The sequence below is a fragment of the Chaetodon auriga genome, chromosome 11 (genome assembly GCF_051107435.1).
Source record: "Chaetodon auriga isolate fChaAug3 chromosome 11, fChaAug3.hap1, whole genome shotgun sequence".
Classification (NCBI taxonomy): Eukaryota; Metazoa; Chordata; class Actinopteri; order Chaetodontiformes; family Chaetodontidae; genus Chaetodon; species Chaetodon auriga.
In genome coordinates, this window is record NC_135084.1 from 13,534,120 (window position 1) to 13,561,669 (window position 27,550).

Genomic DNA, 27,550 nt, shown 5'->3' on the forward strand with positions numbered 1-27,550 from the left:
AATTTAACCAGCCTTTATGTACATATATGAATTTGTTGTGATGCTTGTCCATGCACCTGCTGAGGGTGATGCATATTCAGATGTGCAGAGATTTTTTTTCACATTAAAATTTTATTTCCATTCCTATTTTTTTCACGTGTTATGTGATATGAGGTGCTGCATTTGCCGCTGTTCATTCAAACTTTCCGAAACAGTTTGTAATTCTAGTTTGAGGAAAAAGGAAAACAATAAAGTATTACTGTCCATTTTCATTGATGATGCCACAGTCACCATCCCACCATGGCGACTCAAACACTACATATTATATATTTTGTTGCATGTTCCAAGTCCTGTTGTCTGCACAGAGAGGAGCTTGTGTGCTGGGAGAGGAGGACGGAACTGGGTTGAATGATGCTTCTTTAGGTATCTGGATAAAAAAAAGGTAACTGGGATAGGTGATATGATGATATACAGTCAGAGATTTTAGCCCTACCATTTATACTGGGGTAACTCCTTAATTAAGCAATATTGGAAATCATCAAGCAGGACTGATTCCAGGAGCCCATGAACTAGACACAGCACACCTACTGTACCTCCACAATGGTATTATCTGGACAGAAAAACAGGATTGTGTAGCTACAGATTTCAATTCGCCACTAACGTTCAACAGATTTGTTTTGCTTATCAAACGTGCAGCTGCATCATTTTTGTGGTGCACCTTATTTTTAGAGCATCTGCATCCGGATCCAGCTGCATCCACAATGCAAGCACTGCAGTTAAAAATACACAATGTCGCCAGAGCTCAGATGATAATGACGTTTGCTAAAACATGATTCATTTTCAGCTGTACAACAAAGAAATAATTGTTGTTTCAATTTATTCATCCTTTTCAGGGAAAGGCCATTTGTTTTCCCAGAACCGTATTTTCAGTCTCTGGATTGTTGTTGCTTACAAGCTTTTCAAGCTTCTTGCACTTTGTGAAGCCAGTTTGCTTAAACTTGTTTCTCATACAAGAGCTTTCTGTCAGTGTTCAGAGGGCTTTTAAACATCACTGGTAAATACAATCTAATATTTAACTGTATAAAGAAAACAGGAAATCTCATCTTTTTGTTTCATGGCAGACATATGAAGGTGGTAGTGGTAGGCTGACCTCAGTGTGTGTGTGTGTGTGTGTGTGTGGGGGGGGGTTATTATTATTATGTGATTAATCAAATAACAATAATGGTCAACTGACTGTGGGTCAATGTTTAAAGCCAGGGTCGGTCCACCAATTATTACAACAATCTTGCTGTTTGTGAAACTGTGGGAAAAAGGAACAGCCCTCCTCTCTCAGGATACCCCCATTGTGTAATGTTGATAAGTCCACACACACACACTCTCTCTCTCACACACACACACATACACAAGAAGCTCATGGGAACAAGCTGGCAAATAGGGTCACTCAGAAGAACAATGCTAATCTTTGCTCCAGTCACCGTGGAAGTACGGGAAATAATAAAGACGACTGTTTTCTTTGTGGGAAGTCCGACCTGGGTATTATGTTTGGTGTCAAAAGAGATCCAACAGCATTTATAAAGGCCACACTAAAACTGCTTTATTACAAAAACAAAAGGTCCAAGTCAGAGAAAACATTATCAAAACCTTGTATAAACATCCATGTTTGCAGTAAGAATTGTCATACAAAATGTGAATATATTAATTGCAGGGATATCAAAGCAGTGATACACTTCATTGTAATAACATTAACAAAACAGATCATACAAACTGTTGAGATATGTCACTCTAAAAGCAGAAGCACGTTGGTGTAGGATATGGTTCTACTGCAGCCTTTACTTTTCCCCCTTTACCTTTACCTCTACATTCACTACAGCATTTGGAAATGTTCCCATCGTAAATCAGCAACCATTAGTGCTGCGCCCACCCCTTCCTCTCTCTCACACACACACACACACACACACACACACACACACACACACACACACACAGACGCACGTTACATTAGAGTACATAGACATAGAAAGGCTCATACTCTGTCACTGGTGTGAGCTCTGCCTTCGAGCTGATGTTGAATCATAGACTTCAGAGCGCTGTACCTGCAGAAGTGAGAAAACACACATGATTAAAGGTATAAAGATTTAAGTCTTACTGCTTAAAAACTAGTCACAGATATGTTTTGTAACTTTTAGTATGGGGTAAGTCATTTTTTAAAAACAGCTGGGCACTGCTGTTTTTAGTAAGCTTTGCTCAAATAGGAGTAAACTGTGAATCTGTGGGGACTTTTTTAATCAGGGGATTGATATACATTAGTGAGCATTTACAGCAGCAGCGAGGTGTGGCTCACTCATGTGTTTTTCATAGTCTTTGGATGGCAGTGGGAGTCAATGTCACAGAGCAGTAAGATAACAAAAGCAATACTTGTTAGCAAGATCAATTCGTTGCTGGTTTTGGTCTTTTTGTGGAATTTCATGACAATAAGAACAATGTAAAAAAAACAAACACCAGACGTATCCTTTAATGCAAGCAGCTACAACAAGAGTGCCAGAGGCAGATTTTATAATATTCCTGAGTGTGCAAAAAAAAAGGAACCAATATGTTTAAACCCACATGCTGCAAGTGAATGGTCACCATAGTGCACAGATACACACTGTCAGGATCACAGGGCTGAAATCTCAGTCATATGAGCTGATGATTACACAATCCTGCACTCAGTGAATGATGAATGTGTCACATAGACACTGTCATCATTCTCCTTTTGATGCTGTAATGCTGGTGGGAGACACACATATTGGCTTCACATAATGAAACAGATGGATAACTAGATAAGGCATTACGGAACTGGTTTTATAACTCTTTGTGGAGTAGAGACACTCTTTACTTACTTTTTGGTTAGTTTGTTTATCTCACGCTCCTCTTCCTCTTTAAGTTTCTCCACAAAGCTGTCTAAAACTGGAATCTCAAACTTTATGTACTGGGCAACCTGGGAACAAAAGATTGAAACATATCAGCATGAGCGAGCCACACATGTTGTTGATTGTATGATATCTGCAACCAAACTGTAGACGTGCACGCATCCAAATGGCTTTCACAGTTATTTTCTCTCTCACCACCAAAAAAATTGTAACAAGATTAAACAAGTCGGACTAAGATTGACTTTTTAGTGGAGGATTACGGTTAGCTGTACCACTATCTTAAAGGGTTCGGTTCTCCAACAAAGTGAAAACAAAAAAAACAATCAAACAAGCAAACAAACAAACAAAAATACATTTTGTACATAAAACCCCCAAAACATTTAAAATAACATTTAAAAAATCAACAGGAACATCTGTTTGCAGAACCAGCTTTCTTGTTACTCTGGATAATCCACTGAACAGTTTTTATAGACGTCAGTATTTACAGTGCAAAGCAGTTTGATAAAATCTGTCAAAAGCGCGTTCTGTTCTTCAACATTTCAAACATGATCTTTTCATGCTTTAAGCAACAAAAGCAAAATCCCATTCACTGCCATGGTGTTGGAGGAAGACATAAAGGTGGATTTCAAAACCTGGACAAATGAAAAAAAACAATGGCTGACACCATGAGAGGTAAACAAGATCTTATTTTTCTGTTATTTGGATGAACTGAGCATCTATCTTGTATCGCTGAGTTGATACATATGAAAGAGATTTCAATTTTATTCATAGTTTATAGCATAGTTTTATTTATATTAGTGCAGACACAACACAGTCGGTCATCTTAGCCTATTGTTACATCAGTCTCGAAACAGGATATCTTTCCTCAGCTTGCTAAATTTAACCCAACTGTCTATAACTGTTCCATTGTATCATTGTTTGTCCGCGTTAAGGACAAAAACTAGAACAGGGTCATGTATCGTTGACAAGATGAGAGAATGGAGAGAGTGATGGCAGGAGGTCCAGACTCACATCATAAGTGACCTCCTCTCCCAGGTCGGCCTCCGTGATGAGGATCTTGGAGATTTTCTCACATGGTCCGTAAAGCACACGAGCCACCAGCGGGTATTCATCGTCCCTCAGCCGGGTCCTTTCTACAAGGCCACAGACAAAGAAAACAACTGACCCCAAACACACAAAAACACAACATTTGTACCCACAAAAACACAACAAAAGTGAGGCCTTACCTCCAGACTCGTGCACCATATAAAGGACAAACTCTTCAGATTTATTCTCCACCTTAAAAGACACAAATACAGATTATTTCTGGTTTGAGGCTGAACTGATCCTTGAGGTGTAACCAGTGACTTACTGCTTACCCTAAACTTGTGTAGCAGCAGGTTGAGGACTTGTTCCGTCGTCATCGAGCTGTTTACTCGTACATTAGTGACGGAGCCATAGGCTGGAGTGAATACAGATGTCTGGAGGCGAGAGAAACAAACATGACATCAGAGAGGACACAAACTGCTGGGGACCTTGTTTCATCAACACTTGTGACACTCAGATTGGAGCAGGGACTCTTGGACATGAAAACCTTGGACATTTTGAACAGGAAATCTAAAACAGAAAGGAAATCCTTGCAGCTGGAATCTGTTCAATAACAACACACACACACACACACACACACACACACACACACACACACACACACACTGTGTTGAGGAGAAACTGATGAAGGAGCTCATTGTAACTTTGTACTGTGTGGCACATTAATGAAATCAGCTCACAGCAGACTGTTGTGAAACTCAAGTACAGGCACACCCGCACAGGAAACTTCTACGCCTCTGCACCTGGAGATGTGTCAACAACGGGATACATTAATGCGCATGCTCGTATGTGTGTTCTGTTCATTGTACCTTGTGGTTGTAGAAGTGTCCGTTGATTGAGAACCTGTGTGTGCGCAAGCGCTGCAAGTCTCTGGCAGTGTGTGTCTTTGACCTCCTCTGAACCTGCATGAAGGAAGCATCGCTCCTGGTCCTCAGCAGCTGAGGAGAGTCCTCCTCCTCCTGAACACCCACGTCACCACCTTGGGGATGCATGTAAACAAAAACACACCTCTCTTACCACATGCATCAGATGCTGCATGTTTGTATATAGCATATCGGCCATTGTGAGCTGCAACGTTTCAGATGGTTTTACGGAAGGATGTATGGATGGATGGAGTTTGGGGGACACAATGCCGAAACATATCAAAAATAGTATGAGAAGATTAGTTTGTTTTCAAGGTTAAAAACAAGTCATTGTCTAGATACTATGGCAGTTAATTTGTTCAATAAAAGCCCCTCTATACTCTGTAAGACACAGCCATGTTGGGCTTTCTTACAAATTTCATTTCATTTACAGAATTTGACCAAATATTTTAGACACATTTCATAATCAGTTGCCAATATTTCGTGCTAATATGCAATGCTGCTAAAATATTTTTTGGAACAATATGAAATAAAATAAGAAATAAACATTTAGGTTGCCTCTCGAGGTGGATGTTATTTTTTCCAATCTCATACAACATGCCATGTTTTCAACCCAGGTGCCAATGTTAGGCGGATCAAAAAATTAAAAAAAAAAACGACAGCAATGTTCGTTCAGTTCAGTTCAGTTAATTCAGTTATTTATCTGTCATCAAGAACGGCACCAATGAGATGTCAGCAGGTGACAACGCTGCTTCAAAAGGCCAATGTCCGATGCATGGCTGAACCACGGATCTTAACCTTGGTTATTTATAGTGCTTGTGATCTGATCTGGATGGCATCTGATGCTAATCTGAGCTCAGCACGTGAGCCGACCTTCACAATGGAATTGCTGAATGAGACACTTGCGGAGCTCTAATCTGTCTCACGGTGTGTGTGTAATCTATATTAATCCAGCAGGTGTGTGTTCGTGTGTCAGAGAATGACTGCACGTGTATGTGTCTCACCAGCAGGTCCATTTTCTCTGCCCGGGGAGTTATTGTTGGACTCTGTTAACTGCTTTACCACAGCAGATCTATTGTTTCTGGAGGGAAACAGGAAAACGTGTTTACTGTACATTAACATTCCTGACAGTCTTTACAGAATACAATTTAAAACGCTAAAAACACTGTCCTTTGCATTCAAAAGTCCATATCTTTTTCATTTAAGACACAGCAGAGGAGGTGAGGAACAAATCCTTCTGAAGTGGCCCATTTACATCCACTACAGCAGCTCCTGCACTCCTGACTAAGGCTGCAACTCATGAATATTTCCCTTATAGATTCATCTGCCATTGCAATCATCTTTTTGATCAATATGTCAATTAATTTGCCCACAGATGTCCAATATAATTGACCTGCAGAGTCGGAAATTTTTAGTACAAACATTATGTTCCACACAAGTAAAAGGAGTTTTCCCAGTTTCCTTTACTAAATAATACAGGGTGGGGATACTGGTGAACAAAGGGGTGAGCTGTTACAGTCTGACTCTCTGCTATTGTGAGTGAGGTCCCCGTTGACAATGCTGTAGTTACAAGGCCCACATCTGTTTATTCAGCACATGAAGGCGTGTGTGTCAGTTTGGCTGCTGTACCGGTTCAGACGAAATCTTTCATTGTCATCGTACATCTGAAGTCTGATTGGTCGGCGCAGACCCCAGTAGATGTTCAGCAACCCCTCGAGGATGAGCTCTCCATCCTCCTGCACACACAAGCACACACATTTAACAATAATTATCAGCACTCGTGGTCAGAGGGGATATCCTGCTGGCCGCCTGCCACGGCGGCTCAATATCAGGTGTACGTGCAGGCACAGACGCTCGCAGCTTTCACAGGGTGAACCCTCTCATCTTGGAGAAGTCCCGTCAGGTTTGACCCACCCGTTTTTTTCCACTGTACAAGGGTGAAGTCACGTCTGAGAGCGACTGCTTTGGGTCACGTACACGCAGGGAAGGGAAGGTGGCGTTTTGATTTTACAAAATCGAAACTCTAAATTTAGCTTTAGGTCCAACTGCTGTGCGAGTTGTTTAAGATGTTAAACATAAAGACCTGTAGCATGTTAGAATGAAGGGTGAAGCCTGTCAAGTTTTCTGTGCATATATCACAGCTGAACCAGTTTTATATCAAATATTACAGCTGTGACTGTAACCACAGGCTGTAATCACTGCTAGTTAGATTATCGCCAATTTAACACGCCAGAATACAAATACCATAAATCCATTTGTCACAGAGATTTTAACACCAGAATAATTCTGATTAGAGTAAGACGAGACCATTTCTGTAATCTAGATTCTTCGTCTGATACACTGTCAGTTGAAAGTTTGTGGCTATCCTGCAGCATTTGGATTTTTTAATTTAATGCACACAGAATACATGGAAGTAAATGTCAAGGAAAAGTATTACGAAAGTAATGAGTTTTAATTTCAGTGGAAACGATTTAATTATGCCCCCATAGAAGATAACACACTGTATTTAGAATACATATGAGTACACATACACGTATATATTATGCATACTGTACCCAATATAGGATCAAATGGGTGATTTTGCACCAGGCCTCCACTGAAAATCCTACTAGGATGTGAGAGTTTTAGAAGTCCGTAAACATTTGGCTTCACTCAGCTACAGATAAATGGTGAATTAATTCATGAACAATTTGTCTGACAAAGAAATCAAAAATATGTTTCAGTTAATCAAAAGGCACCTGAAGAAATGCTGTTCCCTTCGTCTCGGATCATGTGACCGCTGAGGACACAGGACAAACAGCTGACACCTCAGATTGCCACAAGAGCCACATGATTTTTAGGTGTTTATACACAAACAGTTTATGGATTTAAACTAACTGTCATGCTCTAAATGTATGCCTTTCATGCTTCTGATTGAATTTGCATGGAGAACTTGTGGTTACCATATGTTTATGCTTCTAATCATTTTGTCATAGTGGTACAGCAGCGGGGTCCAGAGGAGGCTTGCCAGTGAGAAATGTGCAAATTACTGCAAGAATAACAATACTGGAGATGAATGCAGTCAGTTTTTAGCATCATTTTCAATGGGCAGCAGTCGTTTTAATGCTGATATGTCAGAGACAGGAGAGGAGAAGCAGAAAGTGAGTTTCTGGAGTCGAGACAGATTTCTCCCAGGGCTTCATTGTTTCTGGAATATAAACATTCGGAGCAGCTGCGCCACTGAACCTCGCTAACTCGCCACTCCTGAGTTTCCTGAGCAGGCATGGACACACCCTCACACACATACACACACGCAGAGAGAGATGTGAGTAAGGTCAGCAGAGCTATTTTTGGAAGGAGTGGTTAATCGCTCTGCCTCAGTTTGCCGCTATAAAGCCTGGATACACGCTCTGATCCAGTCATACTCAACTGAGCGGACTACACATCACTCTGTTTCCCTCTGCATGTCAACCCTACGACTCAAGCATCAAAGGTGAGAGTGCTTCTTCTTCTTTTTGCTCTTCATCGTCAGCTATTCTTTATCATAGAGGGTGTATAACTTAGCGATTTCAACAAGTCGGCTGTAAAGGAATTGAAGAAACATTGTGAAGTCTGAAAGTGCTTGAAAAACAGCAGATACAGGTTGACTGTGACAGATTTTCATTAAATTAAAAGCAGAAAGTTGAATTTGCGATCTAAAATCAGTCTATTTATTTTCCTCTCCAGAATGAAAAGCAGGCGGTTGCTGCTCTCCCCACCTCTCTTACCCACCATTACTGAGACGCTTGAGGACTTGCCCGTCCTTCCCTCATCCTCTCAACCTACCCAGAGCTCCCAGTCTCTAGAGGACTACATGACCAGCATCCAGGCCCTTGCCCAAGCTGCTGAGGCCCCGAGCTATGGCCCCGTCAGACTCCAGAGGTCCCCCAGGCTGCGGCACTTCTCAAAGGCTCAGATGAAGCTCTCCGTCTCAGCCTCACTTCCTCGCGGGTCCCCCCGCACACTCAGGACTTCCAGACCTTACAGCCTGAGTCTGAACAGCACCGAGGATTTTTCTCTCAAGATGGGCCGAGAAAGAGACTGCAGGGGCAAAGACCCCGTGGACTGGCTGTTTGGACAGATAAGGACTTGAACAGAGGTGTTGTTGTTGTGGGAAGCCCTGAAGGCACTTTGATGGAGTATCTCATAATCAAACATGGGTGGGAGGACCTGCTCTGTTGAAGAAGAAGGCAGTGTATGATGGGACTTACTATGATGGCTCTGAAGAAAAGTGAAGATTTATTTATTTCTATGCACTGAGGACTCAAGTCTACATGTTTACATTCTTTAATATTTTGTAAAGATGTAAAGGATATAGTTTCTAATAAAACACTAAAACAATGATGCAAATGTTTATTCTGTGTTTCTAAGGTTTCTCCTCAGAAGAGCTGAAGATCGTTACATCTCAAATTCAGTTGAAAATGATCATTTCAATAGCTGTTGAATCCTTCAGGTCATTCATCAGCAGGAATATCTGCTGCTTCCAGCTTTTCTTTTCAAAGGTCAGAATTTGCTGATTTTTATTTTCTTCAGGAAATCCTTTTTGGTTTTGGACAAAACATTTGAAGACATCCCCTTGGGCTCTGGGAACTTATGAGAGACAGTTTTACTATTTTCTGATACTTCTGATACTAAATGACTGATAGAGAAAACACTCAATAGACTAACTGATAATAATCATTAGTTGTAGCCAAAGTTGAAATGCAACTACCAGAGTTGTGTCTACAGATGCATTAAAAGACTGTGAGGGGTGGTGTCTACAGGCCAGTTACTCAAATACTGTACTTAAGTATAATATTAAGGTACTTGAGTATTTCCATTTTATGCTACTATACACTCCAACAGTTTAAATTACTATTTCATTTTCAGACCATTCGTCACATATAAACCATATTATTAGCCCGAGGTGGAAAGTAACAAAGAACATTTACTCAAGCACTGTACCTAAGTACTATTTTGAAGTACTTGTACTTGTACTTATTTCCATGTTCTGCTACTTTATACCTCTATTCCACAACAGTCCAAAGGGAAATACTGTGCTTCGTATTTCCCTACATTTATTTGATAACTTTAGTTACTACTTGCTTTGCAGATTCAGATTAGTAATACAAATAAATCAAAAGTAATTTATGGAGTATCATTATCAGTTAAGACTTTACTGATCCCAATCCACCCTGCAGAACATAAAGTAGTTAAAATTAGATCCATCTTCACCAGCTGCAACATTAAAATGATGCTTACACAATAATGCATCAATAACTATAATCCAGTAAAATAATATAGATTATTCTGAAATGGGATATTATGAATAATGAGCACTTTTGGTGCTTTAGGAATATTTTGATGCAAGTAATGTAACCCCCCCCCCCAACATCAACAGTGTATAAAGTTGTCAAAATTATCTGCTTTGATATACCACAAACACCTCTAACATGTCAAAGCATCAGTGATACTGATAGAATATGTAATAACATGACATTCACAGGGGACATTTCAATGGGTACTTAATTCCTACTCATACATTTTGCCAATAATACAATTTTGCTTCAACTGAAAGATCTGAATAATTCTACCCCTGCTACAGAACCAAACAAGACCATATCTATATATATTTTTTGCAGTAAGCCTCAAATCGAAAAAAGCTCAGCACCACACTGCCACCTACAGGTAGTCAATGGTGTCACAGTGGTGAAAAAAAAGCAGCTGATACAACCACTAGGGGGAGCTGCATGCACATAGGGGTGGATTGATAATTGAAGTCATTACAGTGGACAAGCACAGGCAAACACCTTAAGCCTTTGTTGTGTTTTACTGAGCCCATTGTTTCCTGCCTGAACCCGTTTGACGATTATCTACTATTATCTGAACAGGTTATTTAGTTGCAGGGGTGCTTCAAAAATGACACCCCTTTAATCAGACAACTAAGCCCTGTTAGCACAAATCTGCCATGCTGAAGTGCTCTTGAGCAAGATGGTGAATCACTGCTGGCTCAAAGTCTGCGCAGTGAGCAGAGAAAGTACTTCCAGGAATCAGCATCACCTACTGGCACACGTTAGTGCTTGTTTTCTCCTCAAAGATTCTGGGTTAGTTTACCACGGATGGCACTAAACCTCCGAGCCAAAGCACCTGACATTTCCACTCACAACATCACAGCATGACTAACACACGTCACCTGACTGCACCTGCAGTGCAAAGACATGATGTAGTCTTAAAACAACACCTGTAAGTCCTCGGAGCCTCTCCATTTACCTCCTCACACTTCATCGAACAATCAAAACACATTCTCAGGCGTGTCAGGAGTTTATGACCTCTGTCTGGAGATGATGGTGCACGTCTATGGCTGGTTTTCATCTGAACTCATTCACACCAAAGAATGTCACCGCTGAGTAATTCTTTGTCCCTGAAATCCACAAAACATCTAATGGGTCACTCTTGAGTTACCTCTGGCCTCACTCCATCAGTTCTAGCAATGTCGCTAAATCATGTCAAGCGTAAATTATTAGAACAAGAAAATAAGAGAATTTTACACAAGAAGAGCTTTGACCACATGTTATACTGTGACATATGTACAATACACCACCACAGCTGTCACCATGTTAGCACAATGTATTCTGTAGTAAGAATACCGTAACAGGAAAGTTCATTTGGTAGCTGATCTGAAGCTTTCGATCCTCAGCAGATGATGATGCCTAATTGTCAAAGAATGGTCGATTTTTCTGAGTGCTTTAAAGACGTCTCATCCATGTTGCTTTGAGGTTGAAATCCCCAGACGGACTTGGTGATGAGCTCGTTTTGTCTGCTGCTGCATCCAAGGTCAAGAATGAACCTTCAATCTCAACGACAGCTTAGGTTGCCTGAAATTGTGACTTGATTGTATTTTTGAGTAAAGACAATGATTTTAGGACTTTTGCGAAAACTTGTCATTCTTGCCGAAGCTCAGCCTGCACCCACATCACCGTGTAAGGTGGAGAAGGACTGAATGGGAGGAAATGGTTAAAAAAACAAAAGGTGAAGTACTCTGTATCTGTTATTACTTAGTATAAGAGACGCTGACATGAGACTTAACATCATTTTTACAGTGCAAATTGAAGAGTGATAAAAGAATTTTCTTTTTTTTCTTCCTCTGACAGATTTCTTATTCATTAGCATCGGATTTCAGTTCATCACATTGTGTTGGTGCAGCTTTGCAGCTGCAATAACAAAAAAGATCTTTTTTGCTAGCAAATGCAGCATTTCAGTCACACTAGACTGAGCCAACAATGCTGTCTTTGCACAATACATACAGAAATAGTTTGCCCAATATCACCACATTTAGCACAGTATGATTTAGGATTGAAGTGCCCTAGCCCACTGTTCCCATCAAATGTTCCTGCGTATGTAATTACAGTGCCTAGTTTATGCTAATTTATGCGCACCATGTACATTTTGAGGAAGAGTATTTTAGCTACAATAGACTGAACAGGTTTTTATATAATATATGCAGAATTTGTTCAATTCTGGCAAGGTGGTCAAAACAGTGTACAAGAGGCTGCTATGATACTGTTACATTTGTAATATTCGATTATGAACAAAGCTATATATTGCTCCAGACAAGCTATAAGTTAACTGAAAAGGCAGACAGAGATCGCAGGAAGTGATCTTCTATGAATGAGTCATTGCCACTTTAAAGTGAGTCACTGACCTGCTCTGGCTGAGACCCTTAACTCCTTATTTGTCTGTGTTCCACATTTCTCGTCAAGCTGGAGCCTCGCAAAGCCTGAGCGATAACACAGAGAGCTGCAGCAGCCTCCTGTCACTGCTTTCACACCCGGGAAATATTTAGGCTGTTCTACAAGTTGGGACTGAATCTATTTAGCTATTAGTGAAGCAACATGTTTTTGTTGAATTGTGTTTGCAGCTAAGTTAAAGGAGGGCACACTGTTAAAATCCCACATAAAAGCTCTGGATGACCAATGACAAGTGACAGTGGTGTAATGCAATGTGCTGAGTCATTCTCTATAATGAGCGGATATAATGAGCAGAGTTCCGCTTCTCATCAAATATCAACAAAAATGGCCCTCTTGAAGAGGTTCAGCTATTGCATCTTTATTTTTGGTTAATATTACATCAATATTGTGATATCATTAGTCCCTCTATTATATATGGGTATGTTGCATGTTATGTCTGCGAATGTGGGGGATTTTCCCAAAGTAGAGGATGTAGTGGGTCTGGCTGTTGGGACAAAAAGAGGGACAGATCATGACCACCCTGCCCTACACCCTACACATACACACACAAACACACACACACACACACACACACACACACACACACACACACACACACATCTCTCTCGCTCTCAAAAACCTGCTGGTGAACACAAAGGGGAACTCCCGACCATAAAACCCATAGAATGATTATCAAACAAATAACCAAGCTCCTGCAAGCAGCTTTACAGACGCACCACAACAGCAAAACGTTTACTGTGGAAATACTTTGCAGAGTGGTTAGTGTATATGACGAAAATCTAAGACCCCTCCCTCCCACCTTCCATTTCCATTTTCATTCTGAGGGAAAAGGGGGCTTTTTGTGGTCTGTCAGCCGTTTGGCATGTTGGAAAAGAACCCGGGAGTCGCAGCTCTGTGCTCAGAACAGAAGCCACATTGGAAGCTTGTTTGGTCTCACGTTTTTGTCCTCATTACACGCCTGAGATTCAAAGTGCTGGTCTAACTGGTTCCAGTTTTGGTATGTGTGCGACCCATTTCACAAGTATATCTTGCAATCCAGCACGCCCACACCCACTGGCGAGCAAGTGTCAATAACTCTCCCTCTTTATCTTTTGTTATTTCCACCAGCACCGTCTCTTGTCAGGTGACATGTCTGCAGCTGAGACTTGTCTTACCTCACGAGTCCTCAGCTGGAAGTTTTTCCCTTCATGGTAACAGTTGTAGGTCCTCAGCAGAGACAAGATGTCAGACCTGATTATGAACACAGGACCACAAATGGTAGATTAGCGCTCATAGCTCTCACACACTGAAATCTAACACATGTAATCACCATTGTGATTTACTTCATTGTGCATAATTACTGTGCAGTGAGTGAACTGAAAGGACTTACTTTGGTATAAGTTTCTCTTCACTGAGCTTCACGTAGGTCTGGTGCTCACCCATTCTGACTCGAGCCCAGCTGTGGCAGAAAAACATGAGAGAAACATTAAAAATGGCAGTAATATTGTCTTATCTCTGTAACACTGTACATACCAAACCAATGGCTCAGCTGACATGAATAATCATAATGTGCTTCTACAGATAACCTAATTATTTCCAGGGAGAAAATTCCTTTGACCACAAACAGACGATGGTCAACCACATAGAAATATGTAACAAACACAATGATTCAAAAACATCAAAAACGTACATTGTGCTGTCATACTTAATTACTGATAGAATTTGAGGATAGGGAGGATGTTTTGGACTAATGGCTTCAGTTAAATGCAGGGGCAAGGAATTTGGAGAAATCACGTGGTGTTGCTGACACAGAGCCAGCAGGCTGATAGAAGAAACATGTTGTGGCAATGGACAAAGCCCGGAAAACAGCCCTGTGTCTTCTGTATCATTCAAGGACACCTCCAGCCACTGTGGCAAGCATCTTGTAAACAATTAGCATCACAATAATGATTAGAAACGATTTTTCTGAAGAAACAACCAGTCTGCAACATCACTGTCCTTTTCAGTGCAATAAATTCAATGGAAAAGAAACCAAAATACTAAAAATAATAAGGAAAGCTATTAATCACTGTGTCCTTCTGGGTGTCAAGTCTTTTCTGACTAAGCCAGAGGAATGGTGTCCCTGATCCCTGCATCCTGATCCCTGTGTCTTGGTTTTTTTAGAGGGAAAGTGCCATGGGGAATTTCCTGGTTTGGAAAGCCCAGCTCTGACTGAGCTGGGGGAGGAGCGAGAGTATAAAACAGCAACATGTGGCTCAGGGGCTCAGTGTCAATGCTCAGCTTGTCTCCAGTATGAAGCTTTCTCTTCGCTCAGTCTGCCAGCTCGCCTTCCTGAGCCTCTGCTGTGTCCTGATCACAGGTAAGAATCAACAGATTCATCCATGCCTATATGTGTGTGTGTGTGTGTGTATTTTTCCTTCATAAAGCCTGGATTCAGTAAAAGCGTTGTTTTATTTTGACCAAAGCTTTCTGAGCATGTGAACTTGCAGTAACTTAATCTCTGCTCGTGTTGCTCTGTATTGAATTAACCTGTAATCCTGTTACTGTGTCTGTGTCTGTGCAGTGAGAGAGTCAGACAGCACGTTTGTGCCAGGGAGATGTTTGTGTCCACAGACGCAACCGGGAGTCAGAGGGCAGCTGAAAGAGCTCCAGGTCTACTCAAAAAGCCCCAGCTGTGACAAAGTCACAGTAATGTGAGTGCAAGATCCTGCAGACACACATGCATTCATGCACACACACACACACACACACACACACACACACACACACACAGATAAGTGTGACTAAATGTGTGGGTTTGCATGTTTTTTCCAGAGTGACACTGCGGAGCAACAACGAACCAGTGTGTCTGAATCCCGAGGCACCGATGGGCAAACAGCTGATCCGCTGCTGGAACAGGTGAGAGCATTGATTGGTTGCCTCTGTGAGGGTTTCATCAGCCTGAGGGATACTATAGCTTTGTCAACCACAAGTATGATGAAAAAACGAAACTCTGCAATAACCTTTGCACATGACAACAGCAATATGCAATAATCTTATTACATGACAGGTTGCAGAATATTTAAGATGAGCGTCCTGACCGGTTATAGAGGGATTCCACCCGTCATAATATTTCCTGTAAATCGCAGCCAACAGTATCTTATTTGCTGCCAAGCCAGTTCTTGTCTCAACAAAGCACCTTGTTGAGCAGTTTTTCTTCCTCCACATGTTTTGCTACTTGTCGGTTAGTGGCTCTCAGAAAGTGGTAATCAACTAATTTAGAATTAGAATCCACATTTTTCATGTTTTCCCTTCTCAGTGTGTATGATGGGTCCTTCCAGAAAAGCTATTCATGCCACAAATATATTGTACCTAAATATTTGACCATCCTGAAATGGACTATGGCCAAGTTCACTGTAATCAACAAGATATCTGATTCTACAAGAGTATCAATTCACAGGCCTACAGGCTAAAGTTCTGTTCTTCTGCATGTGTTTTCTAGAGCTCATAAGTTGGGTCGTGATGTCAAGCTGTGCCTGAGGAGGAGGAGGCGAGGGAGAGGAGGTCAGCGCCAGCGGTCTCGACAGAGGAGCCGGGGCCTGAGCAGGAGAGCCTCATCCTCAAATTCCCAATAGTCGCCCTGCCTGACAAATGAGAGGAAGCTACTGCACGGAGAGAAGTGTGTAAATGCTAATTCTTGTCACACTGTGGAGTCCACGCCACCCAGCATGCGATCACACAGCTCAGACAACAAGCTCCCCTAAAATTCTGGGCTGCAAATCAAGCTCCCTTTCTAGGCCAGCAGCAGGGGGCTGTGCAAGTGACTGATGTGATGTTGAAAACTAAGCCCTGGAGGCTTGTTATACTGTAAATGTTAACACTTATATCTTAAAAATGCTGTTAAATGGTCAATATATTGTTCATGTGTAGTTCTGTGTATGCAGCTGGAGAAGATAGCTAAAGAGCTTGAGTTGGTTATTTATTTTTATATAAATGTAGGCATTTTTCAGACAATGTTTTTTAAATAAATGTACCAGAACAATTGTGTGACCTTGTGTGCTCTTTATTCTTAAAACTCTTTAGAACTGAATGATGGGAATCACTTCCATGACAGGATATGTGAGGTCACTTAACCCACAGTTTCAGCTTTAGTTAATAAACGACAGGATGTTAGTCATTGAGCGGCAGTCACAAAGCAAACATCAGTCTCACTCAAAACATGTGCACAAACAGCTCAAAGCTATATCATGAGAGACTGTGTGCTGTATTATATGTACAAATGTATCTTCCCATGGCACAAATCTAGAGTGACCACTGGATGTAGGAGCACATACTGGAGGCGTATTGGAAAACACAATACTGTTAATTGTGCAGATCACAGGCACAATTGCTATAAAACCTTTATGGACATGCTGGTGTTGCACAACTGAGACGTCTGATCAGGTGATCGGGGCGTGGACAGTTGAAAGTGACTATTTTATGATGGCTTGTAAATGAGCGTTAGGCCAGCTCTGAGATTTCTTGTAAAGCATGTGACAGGATAGATCCCAATGGAGCTGTGAGAGAGCAAACACACACACACACACACACACACACACACACACACACACACACACACACACACACACACAGGCAATACTTTTGCTTATTCTTACCATGCACCCACATCAATATGGGCAACGGAAGGCACCTAACCAAGCGTGTGCTGACCTGTTTGTTTTCCACCTGAACACCTAACTGACATGTGGACTCTTGCAACACGGCTATGAGGTCCCCTCACCACTCAATGCTTGACAGCCCTTGGTGGTAATATGGAAAGTGAAAGTAAACTGCTGAACAAGGCTCCCTTTGTCACAGGCCGGGCTGGGACTTTTAAGGGACTTTTCATATCTTGTATGCTATCGATGAATAAAAACAAAGCAGCTGGATGCCTAGTATTGCTATTTTTACCTAAGTAAAGTATCTGAATACTTCCATCACTGTTGAACTCCACTTCAAATTTGCGTAACAGTTCTTCATTATTACAAACTACTGCTTTCGCCAACAAAATATCCTAAATCTTAATAGTAGCTATCAGCTACTGCATTTTCTTGTTTTCCCCAATGCAAACAACCACATGATTGAAAGTAAGGAATCATCAATATGCAGTGGGCAGTGATTGTTTATTGATTGTAATGTATTCAAAGGTAATATATTATGTTTGTAGTATCGTAAATGAAAGATAAACGGACACAAGGAATATAATTTTGAGTATTTATATTTACATTATAAGTCTGAGCTTTGGTTTGACAACTGTGAGGTTTTCTGTTGACAGAACTGAGAAAATTAGCAGTTATTCAAACCTACTTCAAGAGCCAGCAGATTATGAGGGAAATTAAATCTCATTAACAATGCCAGAACATCTTTTCTGCCTTTTCTGACTACAGCTTACTGTTTCAAGCAAAATGATACTGCAAGTATACATTTGAACAGTGGATTGTGCTGCCACCTAGTGCATTATTTACATCTGTAAAGTGCATCGCTCCGTCTCGCCCAGTGATGGAAGAGACACAGTTCACTTTGACATGGATTATGATCTCTGACACCACCTGCAGGAACGGAGCCTGCAGGGCAGTGAATGGGTTTTATTCACTCCGAAGAGCTGATCTGAGCTATTGGTCGGGACTCTCAGTACTCTGAGATGATCCATTTAGTTGCAGTGCATAATTTTATCACATGATAAAGAAGTGAGGTTAATCAGTTTAAGTAGTGATGTGTGATTTTTTTTAACATATATATATATGTAGTTCCTCTTTCATACACTCATTTTCATCTATTCCTGACCCATTCCTGATGAATTTCACAAGGGTGAAAATTAAATTCACCAAACCTTGTTAGTTGTTACTCTTAAAAGCACATTAAGTAGATCTTTCCCAAGAATAGGTTCTGGTGCACAGGAAGTGATTCTTCTGCATTTCCTGCAGCTGAGACAGAAGTTCCTTAAGAAAAAAAATGGAAGAAAAAAAATGCTTGCATGAGCAGTGATGGCCACCACAAAAACCAGGAAACAGTGACCACACCATTGTCTGACTGGGAAGTGATCTCTGGGAGGTGAGGTGCAAATTCAGCTAAACAATGAACACTGAGCACGAAAGATGGAGACAAGAGTATTTTAGATTTCTGTCACACCGCTGCTCCTCTTCGTATCTTCAGGTGAAGATTCAGCCTTTCAGTGACCTCTGCCCACCCCCACTTTCATCCAAGGAAACTAATGACAAAGTGGGTGCATAATGGGATGGTCAGTCTATCTCTCCTACATATTCATGCATAATAATGGCTGTATAAATATTCCATAACTTAAAGGATTCCAGTCTGTCACCATTATTATGAATTATTCAGCCACTGCACATGCTGCACAGCAGACAGACCAAAGGCTTGAAGCTGTGCTTAAAAGATAGTGGTCATTCTTGTGGGTGATGCTCAGATTTAGGTGAATTTACATAATCTGTCTCTTCTCTTCTCTTGAGACTAAATTACGCGTTACCTCGGAGTGTAAACTCCCTCGGTGGACAAAGAAGCTTCATTGCAGGTCTGTTAATTGGTTTGATCATCGCGAGATGCGTATCCAATTATCGCACCAACTCTGGCAGCTGCGCCCGAAGACAATTCATTCCCATGCGTAAAAACGTCCAGGAGAGCTCCAAATGACGCACACAATGTCCATTTTGGCAAAAATACATTTTTTACAAACATCTACATTTAAACACAAACCGGAGACCGACATTTATCGGCAATTCACTTGCTGAAGAATCATGTCTTTCTACTGCAGCTATTACTGCAATTAACACATAGTTTTATAGGAGCACAGCAGATTAAATCGGACAAAAAAAGGAAAGTTTCATACCGTTCAGTAATGCCGAAATGCAAGAAACTGCATTTACAGCGTTAGAAACCGGCATGCAACTTCAGAACATCTCCTTTCGTCTGGACATAATGTCATTTTCAGGGTTTAACCACATGCTTGCAACAGTAAACTTCCTTACTTCCTGATCCTTTCGTCTAAAAATATCCTGCAGAGAATTTGATCAGGTGGGTCTTACCATAGCAGAGTGTGTCCTCCGTCTTCTTCCGTGTATCCGTATAAGCACCAGCGATATATCCCGCGTACCGTTCCTTATCAGCCTTCATGCCTCCTCGGACGTGCGGTATTCAGAGCTGGAAAATGAAATTGACAACGAGATAATCCAATAGAAAACCGTAATGATACGCTTCAGCCAATCAGAGTTTAGCGTGGGCGGGGCGGAGAGATGAGGGTAGCGTACCTCTCTCCTCATCAAGGTGCTTCTGGGCTTTGCCTCAGTTTCATCAGTCACAGCACATTCTTAAATTCACTGCTCAATGAATGACAAACATCAGCTCAGATAACAATTAGGTTAAACTTAATCTTACTAGTTCCATTAGTTTGACCTATAATCTACAAGAAAAATCAGGTTAGAGGTGTGTTTCATGCAAAATCCTCATGTAGGACATCCACCTCTATAATGACAATTTGCCATTATCGACAAACGGTGGAGGATTTGATTGATCCTTCTCAACTAATTCCGTAAATTGCTGATTGAAGTTGTATTTTAGAGTTTACTTCTAGTGTTTTTTTTCCCCGTATCATGCTTGAATTATTAGTATCCCCTTTTGTGTTACATTTGTTGTGCTTTATTTCATCTTCTCTTTGTCCCCTTTTTGTTTTGTGAGTAAATTTGAAAATCAGATTTCTTTAGCACACCCTCCACTAAAGCACTTATCCTGTTCTTTTTTCCAGCTCAGCAGTAAAGGAAGAGGTCTCTGTAACCTGTTAAGATTTATTTCACCCATCCTGTTTTTGAGTCTGGATCTACCATCTAGGAAACTATTGTAGGGTGGAAACGCAAACTGTAGGAAGTCCCCCCCCTCTGTCTGAATAGGATTTATGATATACCAAGCACAGAGGAAGTAAGTTGTTCCAGCAGCTGAATAACTTCCCTCACAGAGAACAGCTCATTCTGAAGGATGTGGGTCTGACAAAGTCGGTGGAACATTTGTGGAAGTGGACTGGAAATACTGACGTTCATTTCCTCTGTTGTCAGGTCACTGCTGCTAATTGACCAGAGATCATTATGAGGCTGATAGTACAGCCCCAGTTAAGGGTCAATGAGTGGCCTCAGCAAACTCTGGACAAAGACTCCCTGTTCTCCCCATAAAACACCAGAGCGTCTCATCACTCCTGACTGGATTCACATGTCATAGCTTTGATATATTGTGCAAAAAAACATGTTTACGTGGTTCACAGAATTTATGACGCCACGTAGCTGCAAGGGATGTAATTGGTGTCAAATGTGGAAAATAACCCAGTTGTTTAACCTACGGGCTATTTATTTGTTAAGTGTGTTTTCACGTGTCTGGCCCCAGTTCTCAGTGAGGTGCTTTCTGATGAATGAGCCTTTCTGCTTTTATTGATTCTCTACTCAGCTTTGATGCTGCGGAGAGATTGCCTCTTAAGGCTACATGCAGTTATATATCTGCAGTTCAGTGAACAAAGGACTGTGGAATACAGTGTGTGTACAGTGTGTGTGTGTGTGTGTTTTGACAGAACAAAACAGTATTGATTTATAACCTGAACAAAAGACAAATGTCTGTATGGAGAATTGCATCCTTTGTAGCATGATGAACCCAAAGACAAACAAATGAAATGTTAATACACTTCTTTTTATGCAAGCTTTTGTTTCATAAATATGCTAATTTCAGGGTGATTTATAGAGCTCGGATCTGATGCACACACCCTATTAATATTATCAGTGCACAGCGTATGACATATTATTAAAGCATGAATAACACTTGCAATTATGTTTGGTATGTTGGCACATAAGGTATGTTCTGGTGAAACATAAGCCTATGGTTGTGCTCTGGTGGGTGATCTGATGCTTTTCTCATCACCATAATAACATGAGCGCTCCTCCCAGAGCTCCGTCTCCATGGTCACCGCTCACACAAGACAAACACACAATGAGGAGACTTGAATCTGACTAACACACGCACCTGCACAAGCTCTAACGCCTGCTACCCTCAGTCACATTCATGCGTATTTTCTCTGAGGTTGAACGACTGAAACGGTTGATCTAATTTATTGCCTCATGAATAATGCATGCTGCAGTAACTGGATTGGATTGCTCACCGTTAATGTTTGTTCTTCAATCAATGCAGGCTTTCCGAAAGCAGGCTATCAGATTAAAAGCCAGCCACGTGCACATGTAGGCACAAATGGTTTAATTTCTTTGGATTTATACAGTTGAAGATCAAATTATTTATATTGCACTCAAAAGATTGAATAGTAGATTTCACACGCAAAAAATAATCTTGTACAAATAAATCTTTTTTAAGCAAAAAAATATACAAATCAGTAGAACATTTAATAAAAAATCTAATATTCTTCATATTTAAGTTGTGCAATTACATAAAAGACACAATGCCTTATTATTGAACGCTCAAAAATGCTCAAAAGTCTTATTTTGGCAGGACAGACGTTTCATAATGTTTGTTTCATTTAAAGTCCACCAGTGTAGTACCAGCTAGTTGCACTCAGCCAGTATGAACAGAATGCACGCGCTCTCCTTTGTGTGATCTCAGTAAGGAGCTCAGTCTGAGCTCAGAGGGACGTTCAGTCTGTAATCATAGGTGCAGTGTCTGAGGTGGTGTCTGGCTCTGGCTCACTGTAGCAGTCCATCTCCTCCATCTCTCTCTCCACTGGCTCCTCCCTACCTCTGAAGCTTCTCAGCCTCCTCTCTTTCCAGCTCCTCCTCTCCCTGTCTGTGTCTTTCGGTGCTGCTGTCTGCTCCAGCTCCAGCATGGCCTGAACGCTCTCTCCCCTCTCTCCCAGGCCGAGGCAGCGGTCTCTGGTTGTGAGAGCCAGTCCCACCCCTCTCCTTCCTGTCCCTGTGTGGAGGAATGAGAAACTGCTGTCCGAGGCTGCTCCCTCTGCCACACACACAGTGGTCGGGCCTTGGTCGCCGTGGCTCTCCTGCGTCCTTTTGGGAGACTTGATGTTTGTTTTCTTGCTGAGTATGAAGTTGAAAAAGGCTGTCACCAGAAGCATTGTCCCTGCAATCACAACATATATTTGACGTCTACAAGCTTTTATTCACAGGAAACCTTTTGTCATGTCAAAGTAGGAAAAGCACAGGTGTAAATAATTAAATTGAGAATGAAGTAATTTTACCTGGGATAATTGCATGCCACACCAACACAGGGTGCAAGAAGCAGACCACTGACATTATGGAGTAATAGAGGAACTTATGGAAGCCCCCAACACGAGCCATCTTCCCCCAAATCAGAAAGAGCTGCCAGTCTGGAGGACAGCTACAAAGAAAGATAGGAAGAAGAGAAGGACTAAGGCTCAATTTAGAACCAATTCTGCTAATGTCTTTATATCTGCTCCGACTAAAAAGTCACATTCTTACAATTTTAGATCCTTTTGACCATAAAGACTGTTAAATATGTGAATTCTGACATGGCAGACATCATGACATTCACAGTGGTTAAAAGTTACCACAGAGAATTATGTGGTTTTCCCTCTTTGTCGATATGGTACAGATGTTGCAGATGAGTGTTGTGTACTCACGGCAGGCACATGAACAGAAGAGTATCCAAGAAATAGGCCAGCTCAAACATCATGATGCCAACAGATGACACTCTGGGAGGAGAAAAAGTTAAGAGCCAGATGTAGCTGATGCAGTCTCGCTGATAAAATCAGTAAACTATGTAAGCTGGATCTTAAGATGTCAGTTCTTGTATATTTTATCTAGGGCTGTGGGTGAAGAGGAGCTTCTTTAAACTGTGCAAAATGTGGGTAGCAAGGGCAGGCTTCAAGTGGTCTTGGTTAAACACAATAAAAAGAAGAGATTTTGCCTTTATACGATGCAAAAGATTTAGCGTTAAGGGGTCTTGTGCTGAAGCATAGGCCCCCTTCTCTCTTTTTTGTGTTTACATAGCCATCTGATTCAGTGAGCCAGAAAAATGCCCCCAGACTAACTACCATGGTACACTGCCTTTTATCTAAAGAGTTATCACTGAGTTGTGTGCTTCTGTTTGTGTGTGCAGCGTTCATCTGCATTTGTGTGTGCTGACAAAATAAACAGTCATGCATTTCTGGGGTCCTCTGGGAGATGTTTTCCAGCAGCTCTGTGGGAGTTTGGCTGTGAGCCACAGAGATAATACGAATTAGCACTGAAGGACTGGTCTCCTTTCTGCCCTCTGCACCTCGCTTCATCCCTATGAGTCCTTCCCAGCATCTCCCTGCAAGTGTGTGTGGGCACTGTATATACAGTGTATGAGTGATTATGAAGGCAGCCAAGGTACTGTAATTGTTTTTTAAAAGCCCTCCAGCCACACATTCTTTACCATATTAAAATCCAGGCGGTCCATTTGTAACTCAGGAATGCCACCGTTCTGGTCTCAAGTAGGCCAGAGTCACAAGTGCTTTGTAGGTTTAAATTCATACAGTATACTATGAAGTCAACTATAACACCCAAGCACTTACAGTAGGTAGATGCCGAGGCTGTTGAATTCTCCATGTTGTAGGGTCTCCACTCCCACAGCACACAACACTGAAAAAGAGACAGGAAGAGAATTTTCTTTTTCTTATTCTGGGACTTACTGGGGAGCAGATTCTGTCCACCAGATGTCAGACTTACTTCATGATTTTCTTGTTACTTGCGGATAAGCTGGTCTAAACTTGAGTGATTAAATGTCACCTCTCAAACTTGTGATACAATTTCCTGCTGTGCTGCTTTTATAGTTCATTTACAGAGATATTTTTCATGTTGCTTTCAATGTATTCTTGCAGCCATATTTACATACATAGTGGTGATGTTTGTGGGTTTTTCTCCCCTCATGGAGACATAAAGATTGACCTGGGTCGACTAAAAGTGCCTTCATTTGAGTTTATTGTTTACTCTCCAGAGGGTAGTACTGAATTGGTGACATGTGTTATATATAGATATGTAAAGAACACTTAAAATGGGTAATTGTTCTATTTGTTTCTGCCATGGTCACAACATTTTGGTAATAGCTTACTCATGCTTGCAATTATCATATTACTGCTGGCAGGTTGGGTGTTTTATGTGAGTAGACACTTAAAGCATCACATCTTCTGCCAGAGCAGCATCATGGCATTTTAGAAAGCCTCACCACCTGTTTGTGAGGTATTCAGTAAAGAGTTGAAGTATTTTGATCCTTTCTTGCATCATGGGCTTTTGATACATGATACAGAACAATGTGTCCTCTGTTTTTCTGTTTTTTCTGCGCAGATGAAAGCACATATTTATTGTAAAAAATGATGCTGGGCTGCAACCAGAAGTTCTTCAGCCAGATGATGAAATTGATAATGATTTAATTTGATGAATTTATACTTCTGCAACATTCCTAATACTTTAAATGAACAGCTTATGATTTTGGGAAAGGCACTTATTTGTTTTCTTCTTCAGGCATACATTTGTGAGTTAGTTTAGCTTATTGTCCTTCTGGAAACTCTCTTTGTGCCTGTGGCAACTGTCAGACTAATACAACCACAACAGAAAAGACATTACAATTAAAGACAGACATTTAACAACAAAGTGCTCCACAACAACATCACCAGCAATCAAGAATTAACCACAATGATGACATGAGAAAACTGGTACTACTCTCATGTCAGTATGGTAACTGGGTAGCGACCACCAGCTAAGCCAGTTAGCTTAGCTTAGCACAAAGTCTGGAAACAGGAAGAAGACAAGGTAACAAACTCAGCAGTGCTAGCACCTCTAAACCTCACAAACTCGCATATTGTATCGTGTCATATTTTGTCGTTACCTTGTCATCAATAAGTTGTGGTTATCTGCCACATTTTTTCCAGGCACAGTAATGTCCTGGCATCTTGTCGTCATCATGAGGTTGCCAGACATCCAGCGGATGCTTCTGGAAGCTACTGCTCCTCACCAAGACATATCCCCGTTCATAACCCACCGTAAAACCACAACGTGTTATTTTTATGCTTGTTTTTCTGAGGACTAAACAAGCGAGATATGGTACAACTTGCTAGGGCGAGGTTCTGGTCGGCTGGTAGGTTTGTTGCCTTTGCACAGATCCAGACTTCCCTCTGTTTCTAGTTTTCATACTAAGCTGAGATAACCAGCTGGTGGCTGACTATTCATCGGATAGATATGCATCAATCCTCTCATGTAACTCTTGAAGAAACCCAGACTAATCCTTTACTGTTAAGGTTCCCAAATCTGAGTGCCGACACATTTGAACATATGGAATTAGATGACAGCAAAGTGTTAAAAACTAAAAAGAAAATCCTGTTATGTTTACCAATCTTTTTCCTGTGAGGTACAAGAGAGGTAAGCATGGTCGAGTGCTGATCGCCACTAAACACATGGAAGTAATTTCTCTGCTTACCAGAAACTCAGCGATAGAATCTGCACCAGAGGGAAATCAGGGGAATGTTTTCTGGTAGTTTATAGAGTGTGAGAAGAATTAACGCTGCATATAGACCAGCTGGATATTAACATATATGTGCTCCCTGCATACATGTCTGCTCATAGAACACACACAGAGGCAGACAGACCAACACAGACATGAAGACATGTGAACCTGCAGACAGAGAGAGAGGCACACACACACACACACACACACACATAGAACCAATGCATTGAAAGCTCATGTAGGTGTGAACGTATAGCAGCTTGTGATCGCATAAGTCCAGTACCCCAGCTGGATACAGAGACTTGGTTTTGGTGTGATGCAAGGCACATGTCTCTCAGTAAATGCTCAGTGTCTGCAGCTGTTTGATTTTAGTGGAGGGGGTCCCATATTTTTTGAAGGAGGCAGCAACCAGAGAGCTATTTCCCCTGTGATGATTTAATGTGGCTTACAGTGCTGCGTGCAATCTGTCCCTGTGTGCCTGAGGAAAACAGCGGAGGAGGGACACGAACTGCAAGATTATGTATGATCAAGTATGTTTTTATATGCTCTATATATCAGCTGAGAGATGGTTTGACGTTGCTGGGGGTCAAGAATACAGTTGGCTAACATCATCATCTGACCCGCTAACATTTTTAATTTATGAAATTCTTAAAAACCCCAGCTGGACAACCCCCCCTCCACAGGAGAGCTTAAAACATCCTCCAAAAAAAGGGGAGACTTTCAACGCAGATGGAGTCAGATATCAGCTTTAAAAAACAGGTTGCACACTTCATTGTAGATAAAATGTACAACTAGTTTTACTACTACTGCTACCAATAATTACACGTTGAATTTTGAGTCCTTACTTATACTTAAATGGTAGTATGTAAGCTCTGAATGCAGAATTATCAGAGAGATGATCTGGAGTCTGTAAGCACCCAAAGAAATAAATCAAGCCCATATTAAAACAATAAGAGATGCAGTCTGATGACTCTGAATTTCATCCTGTTATATTTTTCTCTTTTGTGTTTATATTTCTCACCTGTCGCTGTAGACACACCAAGGATTCTGCAGGCGCACTCCACTACAATCCACCAAACGCTCTCCGAGTTGCCCATGACCTCAAATACTTTTCCTCTTCACTGTTTAGAAATGTGGCCTTCACGCTTCTCTACTATCTGAAATAGCTGGTGGTTACTTCACTTAAAATTCTAGATGCACAGATGACTGTTCGCTAGTTGGATGGTTGTAAAAAGAAGTTGGGTAATCCATGAGTGCCATGATGTAGAGCCTCTTTGACTGGACAAGTTTACTTCAGAAAGGTTTGTGACTCAGTGCCCCTGTTGCTCCATTAACTACTAATCAGCCTCTCTCTCTCTGACACACACACACACACACACACACACACACACACACACACACACACACAATAACAATGCTGGTTTCGCATTCCACCTTGTACGTCAAGGTGAAACTGTTCAGTTCTGGGTCATTTCAGAACCGTATCACATTTGTCATTAGAGCTGGTTAAAAATTACCTGCGGAGAATTAATGTAAAACT

The 27,550-nt window shown here is 41.3% G+C and overlaps 3 protein-coding genes across 3 annotated transcripts; 1 reads left to right on the plus strand and 2 right to left on the minus strand.

Annotated features, from left to right (window-relative positions):
- Window positions 1-1,856: 1,856 nt before the first annotated feature.
- Window positions 1,857-19,707, minus strand: rassf4a (Ras association domain family member 4a). Its single transcript, XM_076742265.1, is given in 12 exon segments — window positions 1,857-2,072; window positions 2,859-2,956; window positions 3,900-4,021; window positions 4,115-4,166; window positions 4,247-4,348; window positions 4,784-4,953; window positions 5,842-5,918; window positions 6,467-6,573; window positions 13,737-13,812; window positions 13,952-14,020; window positions 19,620-19,657; window positions 19,660-19,707. Coding segments are annotated over 12 exon segments (1,029 nt in total). The 3' UTR covers window positions 1,857-2,002.
- On the plus strand, window positions 14,833-16,577 carry LOC143328394 (C-X-C motif chemokine 10-like). Its single transcript, XM_076743504.1, has 4 exons — window positions 14,833-14,920; window positions 15,125-15,254; window positions 15,376-15,459; window positions 16,043-16,577. Exons 1-4 carry the CDS (start codon window positions 14,854-14,856, stop codon window positions 16,173-16,175), a joined length of 414 nt encoding a protein of 137 aa, XP_076599619.1. The 5' UTR covers window positions 14,833-14,853; the 3' UTR covers window positions 16,176-16,577.
- A 1,626-nt stretch (window positions 19,708-21,333) lies between the features above and the next one.
- Window positions 21,334-27,296, minus strand: tmem72 (transmembrane protein 72). Its single transcript, XM_076743595.1, has 5 exons — window positions 27,032-27,296; window positions 24,086-24,152; window positions 23,168-23,239; window positions 22,766-22,905; window positions 21,334-22,647 (listed from the first exon to the last, which is right to left on the minus strand). The coding sequence occupies exons 1-5, from the start codon at window positions 27,105-27,107 to the stop codon at window positions 22,208-22,210; spliced, it is 795 nt and encodes a 264-aa protein (XP_076599710.1). The 5' UTR covers window positions 27,108-27,296; the 3' UTR covers window positions 21,334-22,207.
- Between the last annotated feature and the right edge of the window lie 254 nt (window positions 27,297-27,550).